This window comes from Oryctolagus cuniculus, chromosome 2 (genome assembly GCF_051225735.1).
Source record: "Oryctolagus cuniculus isolate XC-2025 breed Fujian yellow rabbit chromosome 2, ASM5122573v1, whole genome shotgun sequence".
In the NCBI taxonomy this organism is placed as follows: Eukaryota; Metazoa; Chordata; class Mammalia; order Lagomorpha; family Leporidae; genus Oryctolagus; species Oryctolagus cuniculus.
In genome coordinates, this window is record NC_142868.1 from 169,080,473 (window position 1) to 169,100,923 (window position 20,451).

At 47.6% G+C, this 20,451-nt stretch overlaps 1 protein-coding gene across 12 annotated transcripts in view; it reads right to left on the bottom strand.

The window, feature by feature from the left end:
- Positions 1–3,157: 3,157 nt before the first annotated feature.
- ARHGEF33 (Rho guanine nucleotide exchange factor 33) overlaps positions 3,158–20,451 on the bottom strand; it is a 101,467-nt gene continuing 84,173 nt past the window's right edge. For 2 of the 12 annotated variants that reach the window (XM_089326523.1, XM_089326516.1), the window contains 6 exons: positions 18,189–18,337; positions 17,457–17,621; positions 15,227–16,046; positions 10,363–10,502; positions 5,319–5,393; positions 3,993–4,260 (listed from right to left, as the gene is read on the bottom strand). In XM_089326523.1, the coding sequence (XP_089182649.1) occupies positions 5,342–5,393; positions 10,363–10,502; positions 15,227–16,046; positions 17,457–17,621; positions 18,189–18,337 (1,326 nt within the window). In that variant the 3' untranslated portion in view covers positions 3,993–4,260; positions 5,319–5,341. Of the gene's footprint in view, positions 3,590–3,992; positions 4,261–5,318; positions 5,394–5,421; positions 7,540–10,362; positions 10,503–15,226; positions 16,047–17,456; positions 17,622–18,188; positions 18,338–20,451 lie in introns of those variants that run through there. The other 10 variants (XM_089326521.1, XM_089326514.1, XM_089326520.1 and 7 more) reach the window with 8 other exon arrangements.

Genomic DNA, 20,451 nt, shown 5'->3' on the forward strand with positions numbered 1-20,451 from the left:
ATCTAATTCATTGGTCTAAAAGATAGAGGCTCTAAAATTTAAGTGGGCCAATCACCTGAGTTTAAAATGTACATTCCTGGAATGGGCATTTGGTCTAGCAGTTGAGATGCCTGTTTAAGCTACCCATGTCCCGTATCAGAGTAGTTGGATTCAGTTCCAAGCTCTGGGTCCCTGGGAGGCAGCAGGTCATGGCTCTCATTCCTGGGTTCCTGCCACCAGGTGAGAGACCTGAATTGAGTTCCTGGCTCCTGGCTCTGGACCCGGCCTAGACCTGGCTATTGGAGGCATCTGAGGACTGAGTCGGCAGATTGTGCTCCCCCTCCCCCCACTCTGTCTCCCTGGGTGTGTGTGTGTGTGTGTGTGCTTTTCAAAAACAAAAAATTTTAATGCATGTTCCTGGACCTCATTCCCAAATATTCCAATACAGAGGGACTGAAATAGTGCCCAGGCATCTGCATTTTTACAAGTGCTCTCCTAGAGAGAGAGATGAGTAATGACCTGGAGAAGGTGAGGGGATGAGACATGAGGTACTACGGAAAACAGTATTCAAAAGGTTTCCCTAACAATCTAGTTCAGTCTCAGGCTAATTTAAACCCTCTGTGGGCAGATAGCCCTCTGGAGCGAACCTTGCAGTGTTGGTCCCCAAATCCAGGTTCTCAAAAGTTCCAGTTGTGTTTTCAGAATTTCAGAATTCCTTGCTTGGTCTTGTATTCAGATCCCACAGGGCTGCTGAAGGGACCCGCCACAACACCAGCCTATGCAAAAATATTCTCTCCATCTTTGGGTGGAGTGCTTCTTACTGCTTATCAGCCCAGACACCTGCAGTCTCCTGGTGACCCGCGCTCCTCAGGAAGGCCAGAAGTCACAGATGAAGCAATCATCAACCTCGTTCCCACCCTGATTTCATCCCTAGTGCAACTTTGCATTAAATATCATTAACAAATATCTCCCTGTCAGTTTACAATGCAACCTTGACAGATTAAATAAGGCAGGTCAGCAAAGAGTAGCAAACTTTTTTTTAGTTGGAAATGTTTTTTAATGCTAGTGCTATGAAAGTGGCAGTAGTGTCTAACTGCCTCTGAAGACAACTATTTTCTTTCTTCTGCGATTTTTTTTCTTTAAAAAAAATGAAAGGAAGGGAGGTGACACCCCTGAAAATTTTGTCAAACTAAAACAGAAATCGTTTTCTGTCGCCCTCTACCTATTATAGCACCACCGTGAAGACTGGCATCAACCATTTATTGAGCGCCTACTATACTCATCTAGAGATATAAGGGAATAAACACAGGGCATAGTTCTCGCCCTTGAGGTACAAGACAAATGCATCAGAAGATAGCCAAATTACACTACAAATAGTCACAAAAAGAAGATCGGACTTAAACTGGCTCTCATGATTTGCAGCGACGGAGCTAAAGAACAGGCATGAAGCAGGAACGAGTCTGGGTCAGGTGCATGGCTTACTGGCAAAGAGCAAGGGCTGAGTTTGGTTGAGGTAAGTTAGTTCACCTAGAACTTCAGTGTGAGAAATGACAGCCAGAATGAGAACTCGGAACCCAACCGGAGGGAGCCTTGAATGTAGTTAAAGAGTTTGGATTTTGGCTGCAGACAAGTAGGAACACTTTAAGACTGTTACATAAAACAATATTCGGAGATATTAATGTGCTCAAGACATGAAGGATAGAATGGAAACAGAGTTGGGAGGCGGTTAGAAAGCTACCAGGAAAACCTGGGTGATAGGGACCCAGAGAATAGCAGCACTAATAATTACTAGCTTCATAGAATAGTTTCATAAAATACAACTAAATTAAGTTGTACTGCAAGTGTAGCATCAACGTTTTTTTTCAGAACATGCTATCAGAAGGAAACTTGGGAGGTGTGTGATGTGTTCAACCTTCCAGGGATTGACCATTTTGAAGATAAACAGGGTATGAATGGGAAAGGAACTTTATTGTTATACACCTGTTACGTAAGAGATTGTGACTTCCCACGCCCAGTGGCTTGGCTAGGTGCTTCCTAGCTCTGCCCCACAACCTCCCTGGTCTGGCAACAGAATGAAGCCATTAATTTCAGGAATTGAAAATCTTCGCTTAAACGTCAATATTGGAAAATCTTAAAACTTGGCTCTTTGACATGTTCTAGACACCTATTGGTTAAAACACAAATGAACAAGTTCCTAATTAGTCATCAGAGAGAAGGAAATGTAACACTTAGAAATGAAACAGTGCATAAATTAGAGGAACAAGGTCTAAAGAAGTCAGTTTGAGTGCTAAGATTCTGAATCGACATAAATCAAATACCCCAAATGTATTATAGGGAACTGCCTGGCAATAGTAACAGGTGCGTTTACCCCTAACTGTTTTCTATTGTGAGTCTGGGGTTTAGGCACATCAAGGATGTGGACCATTTGGGCACATCCATGTACAAACAGCTCCTTTATTACCCTACAGCCAGGCAAGCCTCATTGCAATGGATTCCTCTGTGTTGTCAGAGCTGTTTCTTTACAGCTTACTTTTGGCAATGACAGTCAGGTATTGAACTCTGAGTTTTCATTCTGACCTGGTGTTTGTAGCAACCATGGTGTGGGAGACATGAAAGCGCTGTTGCTGCTGCCATCTCTGTCCTCCCTGAAAGTCTTAAGAGGATGTGGCTCCCAGTGCTTCTCGCTGGTCCACCTGGTCTTGACTGTGAGTGACAGGATCTCTGGTGGATCCTCAATACTGAGTATTCAATGAAGCATGGCCCCTGGGCTGTCCCCATCCTCAGCACAACCCATATAAGGTAAAAGGTTTCTGTACCCTCACCCTCTACCTCCCCCTATGACCATTCCCATGGCCCAGAACCAGTGTGGGTGGGGATCAATGTACCCTTAAGCTCTGACCCTTCTCTATCATGGCTTAAGCACATTCTCCATACCTCAGATTTGGAACATTTGGGAAAAAAAAAAAAAAAAAAACAGTTCTGTGAACTAACCCTGTGATTTAAGAGATGAGGTTTTTTGAAAGATGACAAGACAGACCTGGCTCCTCACGTCGTGTATATTCACCTAAGAACTCTAGGATGAGTTAATAAGCTAGATGTCTAGCAAGCATAAAATTTACATCCATATTAAATATGAACATGCTCAAAGTTATACTTGGGGAATGACTCAAGATGGAAATTTTTGTTCTTACAAACATTTATTTTCCTCCAAATTTATTGTGTTTTTCTGTAATGATGTGAAAAGTCTTCAGTTCCCTTTTCCCAAGTGTTAAGGTTCAAAAAGCCAGGTCTTAACAATAGACTAATCTCCATCTCTTCAATGTCTTGTATGTTGATTTAGTTTCATATGTAAGTATTTATGTTAGTTTTCCTCAGGAATTTATACATCGATATATATATATATATTCCTACACAGATATATACAAGCTTTTTATCCTCATCTTACCACTTGACAATACAACTTTAAGTATGTTTTACACAGCTGTTCCTTGGTCAAGGTCATTTGCAAGAGCAAGTCGGTTTCTGAAGAAATCTTGTTTGGTGGGTGAAGGATCCATTGAGGGATTCTCATTAGTTTTTTCCCTGTATTCTGATCCACTGGACCTAAAATCTCAGCACACAGATAAAGTACAGGTTGATTTGGTTTTAATTGTTTTCAAATATTTTATCTATCCAAATTGCTTTGCATTTGTAAAACAGTTGCCTCCTAGATCTGGAATAGTTTTTACTCCCCTGAATTCCAAGACATGTGTATCTCTGACTGGCAGTGAACATAAAGAGAGTATTTTTCTAATGCTTTATGAGGGCAATGGTGACTACTATATATGTCAGTGTAAGATACTGTGTAATAACATTGTAATTGGGGAAATAAAAGCTCAAATTTCAAGAAATTCTATTTTTGATTAAATGAAGACTGAAAAACTCCACAAATTACCAATGCCCTTAAATCATCAAGGGTTATTAAGGGCCTTACTGAATTTGGGCATCACATTACAAACTCTTGCTTTTGCTTGTTTTCATTTTTAAATGAAAGATTTATTGAAGCCAACCACACACATATGCTACATTTGGCAGAATGCAGAAATCAGTACAGTAATAAATTTAGGAGATACTATAATCTCAACCACCACAGAGGAGACCAAAACCAATCAATCGTCAACAGCTTAAATCAGTCCATGTGAGTCCCCAGTCGAGAGTGCATTCTTCCTTTATCTTGGGCAAGCCAGTTGGGTAATCCATTCCAGCTCTGTACCTTTTCCACTTTGTTCATGTCAGAAGTCCCTGGAGGGAGGAGGCTTTCTGGATAAACTAGGCTGGGGCCCTTTTTGCTGGCTTAAACTCTGAGCTAGAATCGGTAAATCCAGCCCAGTAATTGAGAACCAATATCAAGAGACTTCGTGCAGGATGTAAAACTGATGTTAGACTTGAAGTTATTTGCCCAAAGCTCCTACACAACTTAGCAAGTTCTCCATGTGCTGAGACTGAGATCGATATGCTCCCACTACCCACGAAGAAGGATCAGTGGCCCCAAGTCCTTGCACTATCGCTGGCATGCTATTGCTGAGTCCTCATTATTCTTATTAGGTAAATTAACTGTGAGTCTATCAGTTACGGAATTAATAGGGCAGAATTCAAACATCTCTTTGCCACTCATTATTCAAGGAAAGAAGTTGGATCCACAGGAAGACTAAAATCCTGATGTCTGAAAACCTGATAACTGATCAGATATTTTCACTTTTCAACATGCTATTGATGTTGCAGATGAAGCCATAGTTGCCCACCATGCTTTCTCCTTCTGCTTGGGAAGGAGCACTTTTCTACTAGATCCCAGCGAAGAGAGGAAACACTACTCTCTCCCTCTCTCTCAACTCTGGTCCATCCTGGTGCTCGTCGAATAAGATGGGATCTGGGATCTGGGTGGGGTGAAACGTAGACCCCCCCACTCTCCCTAGAAACAGCCTCCACGTGCCCTGCCCTCGTACACCAGGCCTCGCTCATCCCTCAGAACTCCCGCAGACCTCCAGCTCAGACCACCCCGGTTAGTACAGTTGTGCCTGAGTGTTAGGCGATGCAGTTTGACCATTCCATTCTTTCTCTGCATCTTCCGTTATTCAGAAGACTACGAATGCCAATGTTAAGTTTAAGGGGCAGGAAGTAGGGAGCAGGATTTGAACTGAGCTGTGTCCTCTGAATTTTCCCCCAGGAATTTCTCATCAGAAAGTCATTAGTCACAACTTAAAGGTCTTCACCTCTCATTCCCCATCTTGGCTACATCTAATCTCTCCAAAACCCAGGAAGTCACACTTCGATGGTTCCGACATGCAACCGTTTTAGTTTACCTGGAAATGGGAAAGCTTTGATGTCACCACCAGCCCCAAGGACCACAGAAATCTTCACCAGTTGCGTTCCCATTTCTGAAACAAATGCCAAAATCGCCCTGTCTAGTTTTCAGAGTCCACAAACTCGGCTTAATTTTTTTTTCTTTTTTAACTGCTCTTCTCACAAATTGTACTTTCCCTGTGTCTCCACCGCCTGCATATCTCTGCATTTCTTAATATTAACTATGAGTTAACTAATGGCTAATTTGCTAACCCTTTTCAAAATCTGGCATTTTGTTGTAGCTATGGCTACAAGCTCATTTGTTTCCTTTTAAAGGTCATTTTACCTGGACACCAGGACTGTTCCCAAGGCTCTGAAGGCCTCCCTAAACTACTAGGAAACGGCCAGTGTGTTTGCTCTCGTGCCATTTCTCTAACACAGAGATGGCTGCGGGGCTCCTGGAGCCGTTCTGGCGGACCACAGGGCTGATCGGAATACATACAGTAAGCGCACACTCAGGAAGGGCACAGTGGCTGCCAGTACATTCTGAGATGCAGCCACCAAAGCACTTGATGGAGAGACAAAAAAAGAATCTGCTCTAACTTCCTTCCCACTCACGTGACGCAGACAGGAAACAGCAAGTTGGAAAGGCCGCCAAGCATGGGCTTGCTACAGAGAACCCTTGGAAGCTTATTTGGGGCTGGGGAAGGCAGAAGGGCGGAAACTAGTGCCACGGCAACTTCTGCCGTATCGAGGCTTGGCCCTCTGACAGGAACCACTGCTCTCCTTGAAAGCTTCAGAGACTGGCACGTGCAGAAGGGCTCGGGAACACCCATCCTGTTGGCCAAATCAGCCAGCCCTTGCAGTCCCCAGGATGACAAATGAGTATTCCGTTACGAAGCATCTGTTGCGTGCTTATTGTGTGCTATGTCCTACACGAATGGCTAGGTTGCCTTTACTTTGAACTGCAAGCTCCTAACAGGCAGCAAGTATTGCTATTACTTTTATGCTAGACAGAACCTACTACAGCAAAGATCCTTAACTTAAAGACTGACTCCAAATAACTATTGAGAAATATTTATAATCAGCGGAAGTAATTTAAAATGTCTATCCTTTAACCATCACCTTCAATCTTAAAGTTATCTAGGAAATGAAATGGGAAATGAGAGAGAACCCCAAAGTAGGCAAGAATAAGGGAGTGACTTGAGATAGGCTTTAAGGAGGCAGACAAGAGATGAGAATAAGTTTCAACTGTTTCTTTAGTGGACCTGCCTTCTGTTACATGGTCTGTTCCATGGCCTAGGCTTGGCATAGACAAAAACAGCTGAGAAGACACCAAAAGAAAAGGATTTATTGACACACAGTTATATAAGGATCAGTAGGATCAGTAGGAGTTTCTCTCCCTCTTTCTCTGTCTCTCCATGTGTATTAAGAAAATAGATTTGTATGTGATTGGTAGAGGGAGGGTGATGACCGGGATGGAGACACTCTGAGGCATGTAAGTTACAAAGTGCCAAAGAGGGAAAGGATGGGTTAGGAAATAAAATCAGTCATTTGGAAGCCGTATTCTTTATCCTCCACTCCTCTCAAATCCAAGGACAAAAAGAGAGAGCACCGGCTACTTTCCCTGTCACTACACCCCCAACCAAGACTACACATTTATCTAAGTAGAGGATTTAGATATAAAGATGAAGTAGCACATGCCTCGGATTTCGTAGTATTCTAGGTTTCAGTGTTTACAGTAAGTCTTCATATAGAACCTTCTAGAATGGGAGCATTTGCCTTCCATCCTACTCAAAGGCAGGGGGGTTTTAGTCTAGCATCAGCCCGTCAAATTAGGTCTGTTCCTGGCTTCTAAGAATCCTCATTTAAAATGTTTAAAGTCACTATTAATATTTTCAAGTGATAATATATATATAGTCTTTATTCTGATCAATTCCAGCCAGCTTTTAGAGATACATGAACTGGTGTCTCTCTACCCAGGACAACTGTGCCTAATATGGAAACAATCAGAGGGTAATCCTTGTCCCCAAATATTGTGGGCATTTTTCAGGATTTTTTGAGTGATGTCAACTTGACTCTCCCTTTGGAATCCTTGTGGGTGTGGGCATGAGCATTCGGCCCTCCCAGCCTCAGAGGGAAGAGAACCCTTTCTCAGGTTTTCTGCTGCATCTGGCTCCATGCCTAGCTTCATCCCGAAGCAGCATTCTGGGTGTGTGGGGCCACCAGCCAAACAAGCCCCTATGGAACAAAAAGCGTGTCAGCGTAGACAGGAATGAGCCTCCAGAGGGCTACAGGGGAGGAAGGCAGCGAGCCCCAGACATGACACAGGCGGCTTTTCTGGCACTGGCCCCCGTGGGCCTGTGAGTCCACGCTCTGGGGTGGCTCCAGTACCCAGCCACTTCTCAAAAGTCACACGGACCTCCTGACACACAGGAGGAGAAAGGGCTGAATGCCTCTTTCTGGGTCCTTCCTCTACCCGTCCACACACCTGACTTCAGAATGCAAGTTCCTGTATAACGCTTGGGACCCATGCCATTCACAGTCCTACACAAGTGTCTTGCACAGTGCATGCATATAAGGAAGAGTGCTTACTTAGCAAGAATGTTGTGTTCTCATGGGAGTTAGAAGCCACTGGCCTTCCTGCACTACACTGGGGCCTGCCTGCCCTTCCTCTCCACTTTACCACAGAGAAGCATGCTCCACAATGGTCTTCCCACGGTTCTCGGCTGAAAACACTCGGAAGCTACTTCAGCAGCTTTCTCATCCCCTGCCAAGTTCCCAAAGTGCCCACCATGGCACCCTAAGTTCAAGGTCATATGCGGGTTATCACTTGATGGTGCTGACTGTCCTGGGCCAGATCTGAAAAGCCAGGGAAGCCAGCCAGAGGGAGAGCCATCTATCTGGTGGCTCCGCCTTTACTTCCACTCAGATAACACACCAGAGTTTTAACTGCAAAGGACAGTGTCAGAAGGGGTGGCAGCAACACGAGGGATGCAGGAGAGGATGGTCCACGAGAGAAGACGAGAACTAAGGCAATCGCTCTTTCATCAAGGAGAATCCCAGAAACCCTCAGGGGGACCGAAAACAAATAACCGGCATGAACTTGGAGAGCCCATGGCGCGTGCTCTACATTATTCAAGATCTGTGGGGGCTCGCCGCAAGAGCAAACCTGCTCTTCTACATGGTGGGCCTTTAAAATGATGGGTCCCCAGGCCACATTAATTTCCTCTTTCAGGGGATAAAAAGATGCGATTACTCAGACTGAGCCACAGCACAGGCATCAAGCAGGTCTCCAGGCGAAAAAGCATTCTGGTGCCTTCCTCCGCACTCGCGCAGCCCGCGCGGGTCCAGCACCCCGACAGTCATCTAGCTTGTGCTTAGGAGCTCCCGCTTCCTCAGGAGGTGGCCAGCTCCGGTGCCAGGCAGCTGCATGTCTAGGAGGGCTTCTTCTTAACCCATCGCTCCTAGGTCTGCCCTCTGGAAAAGGAGAGGGAAAATCCACTCTGCCTGCCCCGTGTAACCGGCAGCACGTGTTCATTCACGTCTCTGCTGAACGGGGATTTTTAAAGGAACCACTGGTGGATCTAGCGCCCTTTGCTCTCCCACGGAGAGTAGCACCCCGTCATTATAAATGGTAGTGAGCCAAGAGTGGCTGTTTTGAGAATGCTGTGGCTTAAAAAACAAGAAAAAGAAGAAAAGATGGGCTCAAGCAGTGCCCTTAGGAGTCTGGGGTCAAGTTCAGGCTGGAGAGTTGTGTGCTCCCAGGCCCTTCCATCTCCGTCAAAGCTGACAAAGGTAGGCAGTGAGCCCAGAGAGATCTGTCTGCGACCCTCGAGAGAGGCGGCCAGTCGCCTCCCCGGCCGCTGCAGAAGGTGGGCTGAGCACCCAGGGGCAGTCAGCACGCACAGGCTGCCTGAGCAGAGCTGCAAGGGGCCTGCGGGGCTGTGGCTCTTCTTCCTCTCGCCCCGTCTTTCAGAAACAACAGGCAGAGACCAACCACCAGAGACCCAGTCCTCTCAGGACCACCCTACCTGTGGGAGGAGAACTAGACAACTCATAAAAAAGGAAGAAGCCCTCACTTGAGGCCTGCCCCAGCGCTTCCCTCGGGAGCCGTCACTACCTAACTCAGACACCTCCACCTCAGAGACGCCCCTGCACCGCCTCACTCGGCAGCGGCTTCCAAAGCCAGCGGTAACCTTTGCCTAACTTCCATCCACGAAGTCCCACTGCAAGAACTTCTTTTTCCAAGGGAAACCTCAGTAGTAGGGACAATCTCTCTGAGGGAGAAGGAGGTAGGACCGAGGACCAGTGGAGACAGAAACCAGCAAACTCTCAGGCCGGCCATGGCCAAACTGGCAAGTCCCTCTGTAACCCAATGTTAACAATCACCTCTCTCTTCCTTACATTCTATGCTGCGGTTTGCCCCTGACTCTCAGACTATAGGAGAGTAATGGCCACTGCCCGGTGGATTACATTTCATACCAAAAGAACTCGGGACCACAGAGTGGAAATGACTTGTTTTTGCCTCCTCTGGAATAGGAAAACTCTGCTGAAGTGACTTTTACCTAAGGCCCGAGTCAAAGTCATTGACTCAGAGACAACACTGAAGTCCCAATGAACATGTATTAGAACCCAGGGTACCTAGACGCCCTGAAAGGCAGGAGTACTGAGATATCTTTAGAAAACTTTCCAGAGGTGGGGGACACTCATCACAGCCCACTCCAATAGTGGAGCCCACTCCTCCCAGTCTAAAGGGGGTGTGTCGGCAGCTCATTTCCCAGGGGGCCTCCTTTCCGCATCCCTGTCAGGACACATGACTTTGGGAACAAGGAAGGAGGGATAAAAGACAGAAGAGACAGGGGAGAGAGCCATTTGCTTCTACTCTGAGAGATGACATTGAGAAGCATCTTCACCCTGCAGGAATCTTGGCTACTGAGTACAGGCACTGAACTTGAAGCAGTTGTGTGAGACCAGGCTATCAGATACTTAATACTGTTACACCTCAAGACTTAGCCCAAAGGGAAACGAGTTACAGTGCTGTCTTGTCTAATGGCTACTCACTTCTTTTTAAAGAGCTTGCGGAAGGAGCTTCGAAAGCCCCCTTTCTGGTCTTGCCTGGGGTTTTGATCGCTGAACGATGTTTGTTCACTTTCTCTTTCTTCCTTTGGACAGAATCTGGTGGAATCTTCTAAATGCATGTCCTGAAAACACAGAAGAGGATGATTTTTACTCTTCCTCGAAGTCATGACCTGTCCCGAGTGCAGGACGATTTTATTTTTTAGCTCTGCTGACTTTTCTCTTGCCCCATCCCAAGGACTACAGGTGGGCACCCGGTCACCACTAAAGCAAACCTAAGTTAATGAAGGATTCACTAGATGGAAGGAAGGAAATTTTCTGCTGAGTATAGCATTTTCTACTTATCAAGGCTAACAGCCTAGAATCGAATCTGATGTAATAATAATTAAAGATAAGGAAATCAAGGAATTTAGCTAATGTTTAAAAAGCATGAAACATAAAATCTTATTCTAGCACCAGTACGGTCTTGCCAGAAAACTACTAGTGGTCTCCTCATATCTCTGGATGGGTTTCTCTTTCTGCAAAATAACAAAGTTCTTTAATTGAAATACTAATTTTAAAATCATGTTCCTAACTCTCCATTTTATACATAAATGAGGGAAGAAGTTTTTGGAGAGGTTGGACCTATTTAGAAGTAAATGTCAACTGACATTTTTAATCTGCAAACATGCCTTTAGTACAGTTTTTACAATTACTAACTCAGGGCATTTGGAGTGTGAAGTAAAATATATTAAAAATAAGGCTGTATTTTTGGGGAACTTTTCAGTTCCCTTTAAAATATGAGATATGCTGATAGATATTCATATATATTTATGTGTATTCAAGTTAGTATCCATATGCATTCTACATGAGCAAAATAGTCATGTTGAAGTGACTGTAATTTAAAAGCAACCTAAAAACAGCTGCTTGATGTTGAATATCCTTAAAAGAACCCAAGAAACCAAAGCCAAAACTACACCACTGATGCCCTGAGTTTCATGAACTGGTTGGGTGGCTGCTTGCTGACACAGAAGTAAAGCATAAGGATGAGGGTTTTGTTTGTTTTTAGGAAACACCTGAGTCTGACTTTGAGAACTGAACTTGGGGTTGCAGTAACAGATTTAAAAACTCTCTCCAATTCTAAAATTCATAACTAGGAAACGGAGAGCAACAGTGGACATCTTGGTGCAGGGTTTCTCAAAAGCTGGGATTCTAGGGCCAGCTGAGGTCTCTACAGTGGAGATCTCTGAGCCCTACCCAGACATCCTGAATCAGAATCTGCAGTCAGGCCCCAGAACACCTGACAGTCATTGATTTGAAAGCCAGAGGTTTAAGGTGCGTCTGCCCACCTGCAATTAATGTTTACAAAAACCATTTAGGAATCTTCTTTAAAAGCAGGTTGTGATTTGGTAGGTTTGGGGTGCAAATTTTGCATTCAGAACAAATTTCCAGGTAATACATTCACTGCTAGGTCAGGGACTACATTTTGAGAAGCTGCTTTTAGGAACTATTTGGGAACTAAATGTATGAATTGTTTAAGGAAAATCCATGAAACCATGATCTTCATAGTATCTTACTTTTGTACAGCAGTCTATATTTGACAAGGTTTAGTCATAAACTTGATCTCATTTGGCCTAATCCTCACAACAACCTGTAAGGTAGGTCAGATAAGCATTGTCTTGCTTTTTATATGTGAGAAAAGTGGAGGCGCTGAATGGCTAAGTGAATTGTCCAAAAGCACACAGCTTGTTCGGCAGCAGAACCAGGACTTGAACCTGGACCGCCTGACACCTAACTGGGGGCTCTCTGCACTAGTGCACTGCCTTCTTCCCTGACTCTCAGAGCTGGCTCTGCTGGGCACAGCTGGAAGACACACAGAGTATATTTGAAGAGATGAAGCAGTAGGAGCTTTTCACATCTCAAAAGCAAAACACTGACACCAGTAGGGATAGGGCTTTTCACAGGTTTATCTTTTGCAACTAAAATCCCCATCCTGCTCCACCTTACATATACACACACATGCACAAGTGTGCACACACATATATACACCTAACACTTCACGCACACATGCACATTTACATGCAAGCATGCACACTCATGCAATATATTCCCCAAGGAACTATCAACTATTTCATGGATATTTAAATACCTTTTAAAATGCCCCAAAGCTTGCAGACACTAATGTTAGACATCAAAATACCTCGATATTCACTGAGCCCAAAGAAGGTGTTTTTGAGTGAAAGCTTCTTTGGCTATTTTGGGATGTCTCCATCCCATTGGAATTGGCAAATTAGTGAGACATCCTTTTCTGGTCAAAAGGAATGCAGGCAGTAATGAACTTAGCTTTGTAGCAAACTTCCCAGAGCCTACATCAGTATAGGCAAGTTGCTCCTCACTAGCTACACACAAGGTGGGGAGGGGAGGAAGAAGGGGTTAGGGGTCGGAGGAGGCTGGCACAGTTCTCAGTATTGTGCCTATTTAAACAAACACGTGCACCTAGCAGGCTGAGGCAGAGACAGACCGGCCTGGGATTTGCATGCAGTGCTCTGAAAAACAGCGCAACTGCAACTCGGAGGTGCCACACACTTAAGCAGGAAGAGATCCCCTAACCCTGACTCTGGTGTGTGTGTGTGTGTGTGTTAGTCCCCTAACCCTGACTCTGGGTGTGTGTGTGTGTGTGTGTGTGTGTTAGTCCCCTAACCCTGACTCTGGGTGTGTGTGTGTGTGTGTTAGTCCCCTAACCCTGACTCTGGTGTGTGTGTGTGTGTGTGTGTGTGTGTGTTAGTCCCCTAACCCTGACTCTGGGTGTGTGTGTGTGTGTGTGTGTGTGTGATACCCTAGCCCTGACTCTGGTGTGTGTGTTAGTCCCCTAACCCTGACTCTGGGTATGTGTGTGTGTGTGTGTGTGTGTAGTCCCCTACCCCTGACTCTGGTGTGTGTGTGTGTGTGTTAGTCCCCTAACCCTGACTCTGGGTGTGTGTGTGTGTAGTCCCTTAACCCTGACTCTGGGTGTGTGTGTGTGTGTGTGTGTAGTCCCCTAACCCTAACTCTGGGTGTGTGTGTGTGTGTGATCCTCTAACCCTGACTCTGGTGTGTGTGTGTGTGTGTATGTGTGTGTAGTCCCCTAACCCTGACTCTGGGTGTGTGTGTGTGTGTGCAGTCCTCTAACCCTGACTCTGGGTGTGTGTGTGTGTGTGTGTGTGTGTAGTCCCCTAACCCTGGCTCTGGGTGTGTGTGTGTGTGTGTGTGTAGTCCTCTAACCCTGACTCTGGTGTGTGTGTGTGTGTGCACAGTCCTCTAACCCTGACTCTGGTGTGTGTGTGTGTGCAGTCCTCTAACCCTGACTCTGGTGTGTGTGTGTGTGTGCGCAGTCCTCTAACCCTGCCTCTGGGTGTGTGTGTGTGTGCACAGTCCTCTAACCCTGCCTCTGGGTGTGTGTGTGTGTGTGTGTAGTCCTCTAACCCTGACTCTGGTGTGTGTGTGTGTGCGCGCAGTCCTCTAACCCTGACTCTGGTGTGTGTGTGTGTGTGCACAGTCCTCTAACCCTGACTCTGGTGTGTGTGTGTGTGCAGTCCTCTAACCCTGACTCTGGGTATGTGTGTGTGTGTGTGTGTAGTCCTCTAACCCTGACTCTGGTGTGTGTGTGTGTGTGTGTGCAGTCCTCTAACCCTGACTCTGGGTGTGTGTGTGTGCGCAGTCCTCTAACCCTGACTCTGGGTGTGTGTGTGTGTGTGCAGTCCTCTAACCCTGACTCTGGGTGTGTGTGTGTGTGTAGTCCTCTAACCCTGACTCTGGTGTGTGTGTGTGTGTGCGCGCAGTCCTCTAACCCTGACTCTGGTGTGTGTGTGTGTGTGCGCAGTCCTCTAACCCTGCCTCTGGGTGTGTGTGTGTGTGCACAGTCCTCTAACCCTGCCTCTGGGTGTGTGTGTGTGTGTGTGTGTGTGTAGTCCTCTAACCCTGACTCTGGTGTGTGTGTGTGTGCGCGCAGTCCTCTAACCCTGACTCTGGTGTGTGTGTGTGTGTGTGTGTGCGCAGTCCTCTAACCCTGACTCTGGTGTGTGTGTGTGTGTGCGCAGTCCTCTAACCCTGACTCTGGTGTGTGTGTGTGTGTGCGCAGTCCTCTAACCCTGACTCTGGTGTGTGTGTGTGTGTGTGCGCGCAGTCCTCTAACCCTGACTCTGGTGTGTGTGTGTGTGTGCGCAGTCCTCTAACCCTGACTCTGGTGTGTGTGTGTGTGTGTGTGTGTGCGCAGTCCTCTAACCCTGACTCTGGTGTGTGTGTGTGTGTGTGTGTGTGCGCAGTCCTCTAACCCTGACTCTGGTGTGTGTGTGTGTGTGTGTGCGCAGTCCTCTAACCCTGACTTTGGTGTGTGTGTGTGTGCAGTCCTCTAACACTGGCTCTGGGTGTGTGTGTGTGTGTGTGTGTGTGGAGATCCTCTAACCCTGCCTCTGGGTGTGTGTGTGTGGAGATCCTCTAACCCTGACCCTGGCTGTGTGCAGGTCTCCAGACCTAGGGTCTTCCTCATCTCCCTGCAGTCATGAGATCTCCCCTAACCGTGGCGGGCGTGCGCGCGTGCACGGAGAGCAGGTGTGCAGAGTCGCGGTCTTCTCTGCTGTCACAGGCGTGCATGCGTGACATGCTCTTAGCGTCCCGGCACCGGAGACCCGGCGCTGCCACTCGCCTCCAAGGGTCACCTAGGCAGGAGCCTTGAACTCGGAGGGGCGCTGGGGCTCTGCCTGCCCCGAGCGCGCTCCCGAGTTCAAGTCTGGCCTCGCCCCTCTCCCCTCCACGCTGGGTGAACTCGGGTCGCCCCTGCAGATCTAGGCCCGGGGCCGCCGGCGTTGTGGGTTTCGGCTCGGTTTTACTTTACCCTCCTTACTTCCAAATAGGTCTGCTTTTCGCTTTGGGACCTCTGTTGGGGAAAGAAGGTCCGCGGCGCCCCGCGAGCGGCAGCGGCGGCGGCGGCCGGGCCGTGCGGCTGCGCGGCGCGCTCGGCCTTGAGCGGCGCGCGGCCGCCGCTGCTGCTGCGCGTGCTGTAGAGGCGCGGGGCCACGCCCTCGGCGGGCGGCGCGCGCGGGAACTCCTTGAGCGAGCGGCTCAGCGGCTTGGCCTTGCCGTGCGCCTGCGCCTGCGCCTGCGCCGCCGCCTCCAGCTTGTAGGCGCCGCTGCTGCCCGCCGGCGACGTGGCGCTCTTGGACAGCGGCTGCAGCGGGTGCTCGGGCCTCTCGGCCTCCATGGCGAAGCTGACGGGCCGCAGGAAGCAGATGTCCAGGCTGGACTCGGAAGAGGCGGGCGAGCAGTTCTCGAAGAGGGCCGGGGCCTGGAAGGGCTCCTCGTCGTAGGGCGCGGGCAGCGCGAAGATCTCGCCGCCGTACTCGAACTCCTCGTAGCCTGCGGGCACGTAGCCGCGGCCGTCGGGCAGGAGCTCGGCCGGGGCGCGCAGGGAGCGCTCCACGTTGCTCAGCGGCTCGGCCGGAGAGGGCTCGAAGTCCATCTCCGGGATGGCCTGCAGGGGCCCGGCGAGCGCCTTCACGTCCTGCTCGGCGGCACAGAACTGCGCGGGCGTCAGCAGGCTCTCGGGCCTCTCGTGCTTTCTGCCCTCCATCTCCCAGTCACCGGGCTTCCCGGGCTGCAGGCTCTCCATCAGGCTTGGCTGCTGCTGGCTTTTCTTCACGGGGGGCATCAAGTGCCTTTAAAGGGGAAACAAGAGAGACGTGCTCATGGCTACACGCAGGCCCCTTGCCCAGCGGCAACCCCATCCTGCCAGCTCCTTCCCTCGGCCCCTCCCAGTCGCCTGCGTGCTCATCTGCCAGGTTCTGGCGCTAAGTTGCCGGGAGTCTCTCTGCGAGTGGGAGACTGGAGGTTGGGCCCATTAAGCAGGTACCGGAAAGCACCGGCCTGAGCTGCCGGTAGGCAGAGGCCCGGCGTGGAGATGGTCGGCGGCCAGGGACCCTCTTCTCGCCCCGTGGAGGCCTCTGAGCCTCCCACCACCTGCAGCATGCCAGGGCATCTCTCTCAGCGCACTCCTCTCCCTTGAATGCCCCGGGGCTGACAATGGAACGGAAACGGCTTTTGTTGGACTCATGGACTTCACGCTTAAAAACAAATTTCTTGGTGAAGTAAACACGGCAGGACCTTGATAACTGCTCAGTCTGGATGATGACGTTTGGGGTTCATGGTACCCTTCTGTGTAAATATGAAATTTTCAAAACTTCAAGAAATTCCTTGCAGCTATTGAAGAATTTCGTTTACAGAGTAGCGTGGTACACTCATCAGAGGGGATGGGATTTTTCCATTGTGCCACGTAACACTGACTCAGAATGGCTGCACTGTTTCAGCACCGGTGCCGCGAGAATGCACATGTGAACACTGAGTACCACTCTGGTGCTCGCAGAGTGAAAATCAGGTCTGAGATTTGCAGGTGTGAAAAGAAATAGTGAGATGAAATACCTGATTTGAACTGGGTTTTATTTTGCAAACATGGTATGTAATGACAGCCATGTTGTTGCTAGGAATTTCCTTTTTTACTCCGTTGTACGGCAAAGATAAAGCTCACCATCTCGGCCGGCGCCGCGGCTCACTAGGCTAATCCTCCGCCTTGCGGCGCCGGCACACCGGGTTCTAGTCCCGGTCGGGGCGCCGGATTCTGTCCCGGTTGCCCCTCTTCCAGGCCAGCTCTCTGCTGTGGCCCAGAGTGCAGTGGAGGATGGCCCAAGTGCTTGGGCCCTGCACCCCATGGGAGACCAGGAAAAGCACCTGGCTCCTGCCATCGGATCAGCGCGGTGCACCGGCCGCGGCGGCCATTGGAGGGTGAACAAACAGCAAAGGAAGACCTTTCTCTCTGTCAGTCTCTCTCACTGTCCACTCTGCCTGTCAAAAAAAAAAAAAAAAAAAAAAAAGTTCACCATCTCAATGCTGAAGTAACCCACAAAACACTTTCTGCCTCTCCTCCTATCCTCTACAGATCCAAGCATTTGATCTTGGCTGTCACACGGGCCTGGGGACAGTGGAGACAGAGCCCTGTAGATCATACACAAACACTGTGTGTGTTTGTGTGGGCTGGGAGGCTCATTGACTTTTCCACAGCAATAGGTGCTTACGTGACAGCAGGACCAGAACTGGGAGCAGAAGGGTAGGGCTGCAGAATCTCTTCTGAGTGGATGCCACTGTCCCGGACAGCCTCAGGACCTGCAGTGGGGGAAGCATCTTGGCCAGCATTTGCACACTGGGAAGCCAGCCCTTTGTACAGCTTTGCCATGGATGACCTAACAGAATGGAAGTAATAATTTTCAGGTTGTAAAACAGGAAACTGGCTCTCTGAACACACAGCTTAATACCAAGAAAGATTAAGAACTATATCATATGGAGTTTGCTCTGAAGGTCTCTGTCTCCAGGGTATACAAACTAGGTAGCTTACATGATAGGGTGTAAACTGGGGGCATAGTAGTGGGTAAAGCTGATACCTGCAGTGCTGGCATCCCATATGGGCATCTGTTCGAGTCCCGGCTATTCTACTTTTGGGTCAGCGCCCTGTTCCGATTGAGCTCCCTGCTGATGCACCCAGGAAAGCAGCAGAAAATGGCCCAAATCCCACATAGGAGATCTGGAAGATCCTGGCTTCTGGCTTTGGCCTTGCCCAGCCCCAGCCTTTGCAGCATTTGGGGAGTGAACCAGCAGATGGTAGCAGATTTCCGGCTCCTGTAGCCAATCAAGCCCCCTCTCCTCCCGCCCTCTCTCTTCATTTCTGCCTCCCATCACTGCATTTCAGCCCCTGCTACTTGTGACAGACACCCATGATGACTGATCCACGTCCCTGTTCTCAGAAGCCTTACTTCTTGAGCTTTTTCCGTTTCTGAATAAGCAAATCCTCATTGCATTGAAATAGCAGGGTGTAGTGGGAGATAAATACTCGGAGGCGCTGAACACACACCAGTAGTAGATAATAGTCAGGGTGTTCCTGCTCTGTGAACTTCAAGACATTCTGGATGGAGAAAAAAAGGAAGCAGCACTGCATAATTAGAATAACAAATTGTTTTGTCTCTTCTGTACCTTATCTTGATCTGTTGTGAGGGTTTGGTAGCCACTTAATCAAGACAACTAACAACAAAACATATGGCTCATCTATTATAAGCTGAAAGGTCAAACTTGCTGCTCTCTCACCATCACGCCAAAGGAAAATGAGTCATTGTTGTTCCTGTTTGAGTTGGATGTGAACATAAAATAATGCCATGTGGAAAGTTAGGAGGATCTACTAATTAAATCTCTGATGTAATGGAGGCATTCTAACAATTGCTGTCTATAAATAATGCCTTAAAACAAGTCAGATTAATGGTGAAAATGTCAGGCATTCAAGGCAAGCTATGGGGGGAGGGGTGGTATTTATGATCAAACTTGGCCTCGTGGCCCATCCTAGTATATTGCCTAATATGCTAAGTGAATATGTATGCGACTTGAATTTGGGAAAACTAATATTTATTGAATACTTCCCATTGACAGGCACTAAGCCCTTATCAATATTATCTCATTTAATTTTTACCACAACTCAATTAGATAGGTACAGTTTCGACCTCCATTTTTTTTTTTAAAGGAAATTGAGATACAGAACAGTTAAGTGATCTTCATTAGGTACACACTAGTGAATAATGCAGCAGGATTTGAACTCAGATCAGACAGCAAAACTAGGGCTTATTTACCATATTCCACCACTTGCAAGGCCTGTTTTTTGGTCCCAGGTTTTTCACCTACTAGGCATGTGAACTTAGGAAAATTACTTAATTTTCTTAGCTCTCTATCTAAAACATGGCAACAATGATATATATTTCATGGAATTGTTGAAAGAATTAAATAATTATGAGTGGTTTTGCATCTACAACCATATACAAAGTCTTTTTAATATTGATACTGGGCTACTTCTATCTGATATTAATCCCATGCCTTTCTTTTTCTTTCTTCTTCTTTTTTTAAGATTTGTTTATTTATTTAGAAAGAGTTACAGAGAGAGAGGGAGAAACACAGAGAAAGATCTTCCATCCGTTCGTTCATTCCCCAGATGGCCACAATGGTCAGCGTTGGGCCAGGCCGAAACCAGGAACCAGGAGCTTCATCTGGATTTCTCATGTGGTTAGCAGGGGCTCAAACTCTTGGACATCTTCTGTTGCTTTTCCCAGGCCATTCCAGCACCCATATGGGATTCCAGCATTGCAGGTGTCAGCTTAACCCGCTACACCACAATGCCAGCCCAATCCCCTGCATTTCTAAAATGCTGTCACTGAATTGCTTAATAAGATTAGATAGCAATTAAAACAGAACAAGTGGGTGATGGGAAGAAGAGGGACTGGTAGGGGATTGGTGAGCCTCTCTCTCAACTTTACTTCCTCTAAGATGCTACAAGATTTGTGGAAAAGTCAGCTCATCAGCTTCTTTATGCTTCTTCTGTGACACAAAGCATAAGTACTGTATGATAGAACAATGGACCCAAGCCAAAAAGTAGCTAAGATGGCTGTCAGGTGGGCAAGTCAGACTTTGAGATATTGGGGTCAGTGCTGTGGTGCAGCAGGTTAAATTGCTGCTTGCAGCGCTGGCATCCCATATGGGTGCTAGTTCGAGTCCCAGCTGCACCACTTCTGATCCAGCTCCCTACTAATACTCCAGGTAAGCAGTGGAGGATGGCCTGGGTGTTTGGGCCCCTGCACGTGGGAGACCCGGATGAAGCTCCTGGCTCTCAGCTTCAGCCTGGCCCAGACCCTGTTGATGAGACCATTTGGGAAGTGAACTAGTGGATGGAAGATCTTTCTCTCTCTGTCTACGTCTCTCCTGCTCTATGTAACTTCGAATAAAATAAATAAATCTTTAAAAAGAGAGAGAAGAAACTTGTCTTAAAAAAAAAAGATTTTGAGATACCAAAGCGTGGCATTTAGATGAATATAGAACCAAAATGGAAGGGACTAAAAAAAGTGTTCAGAATCTAGCAGTAATGGTAATTAGTGATAACAGAAAGACCGTGCATCAGCAGAGACAGAGGTTGCTCATGAATGAAGACAGAACTTCAGGGGCAGGCATCATGAGCTGAACATTTCTGGAGGTAGAGATTTTACC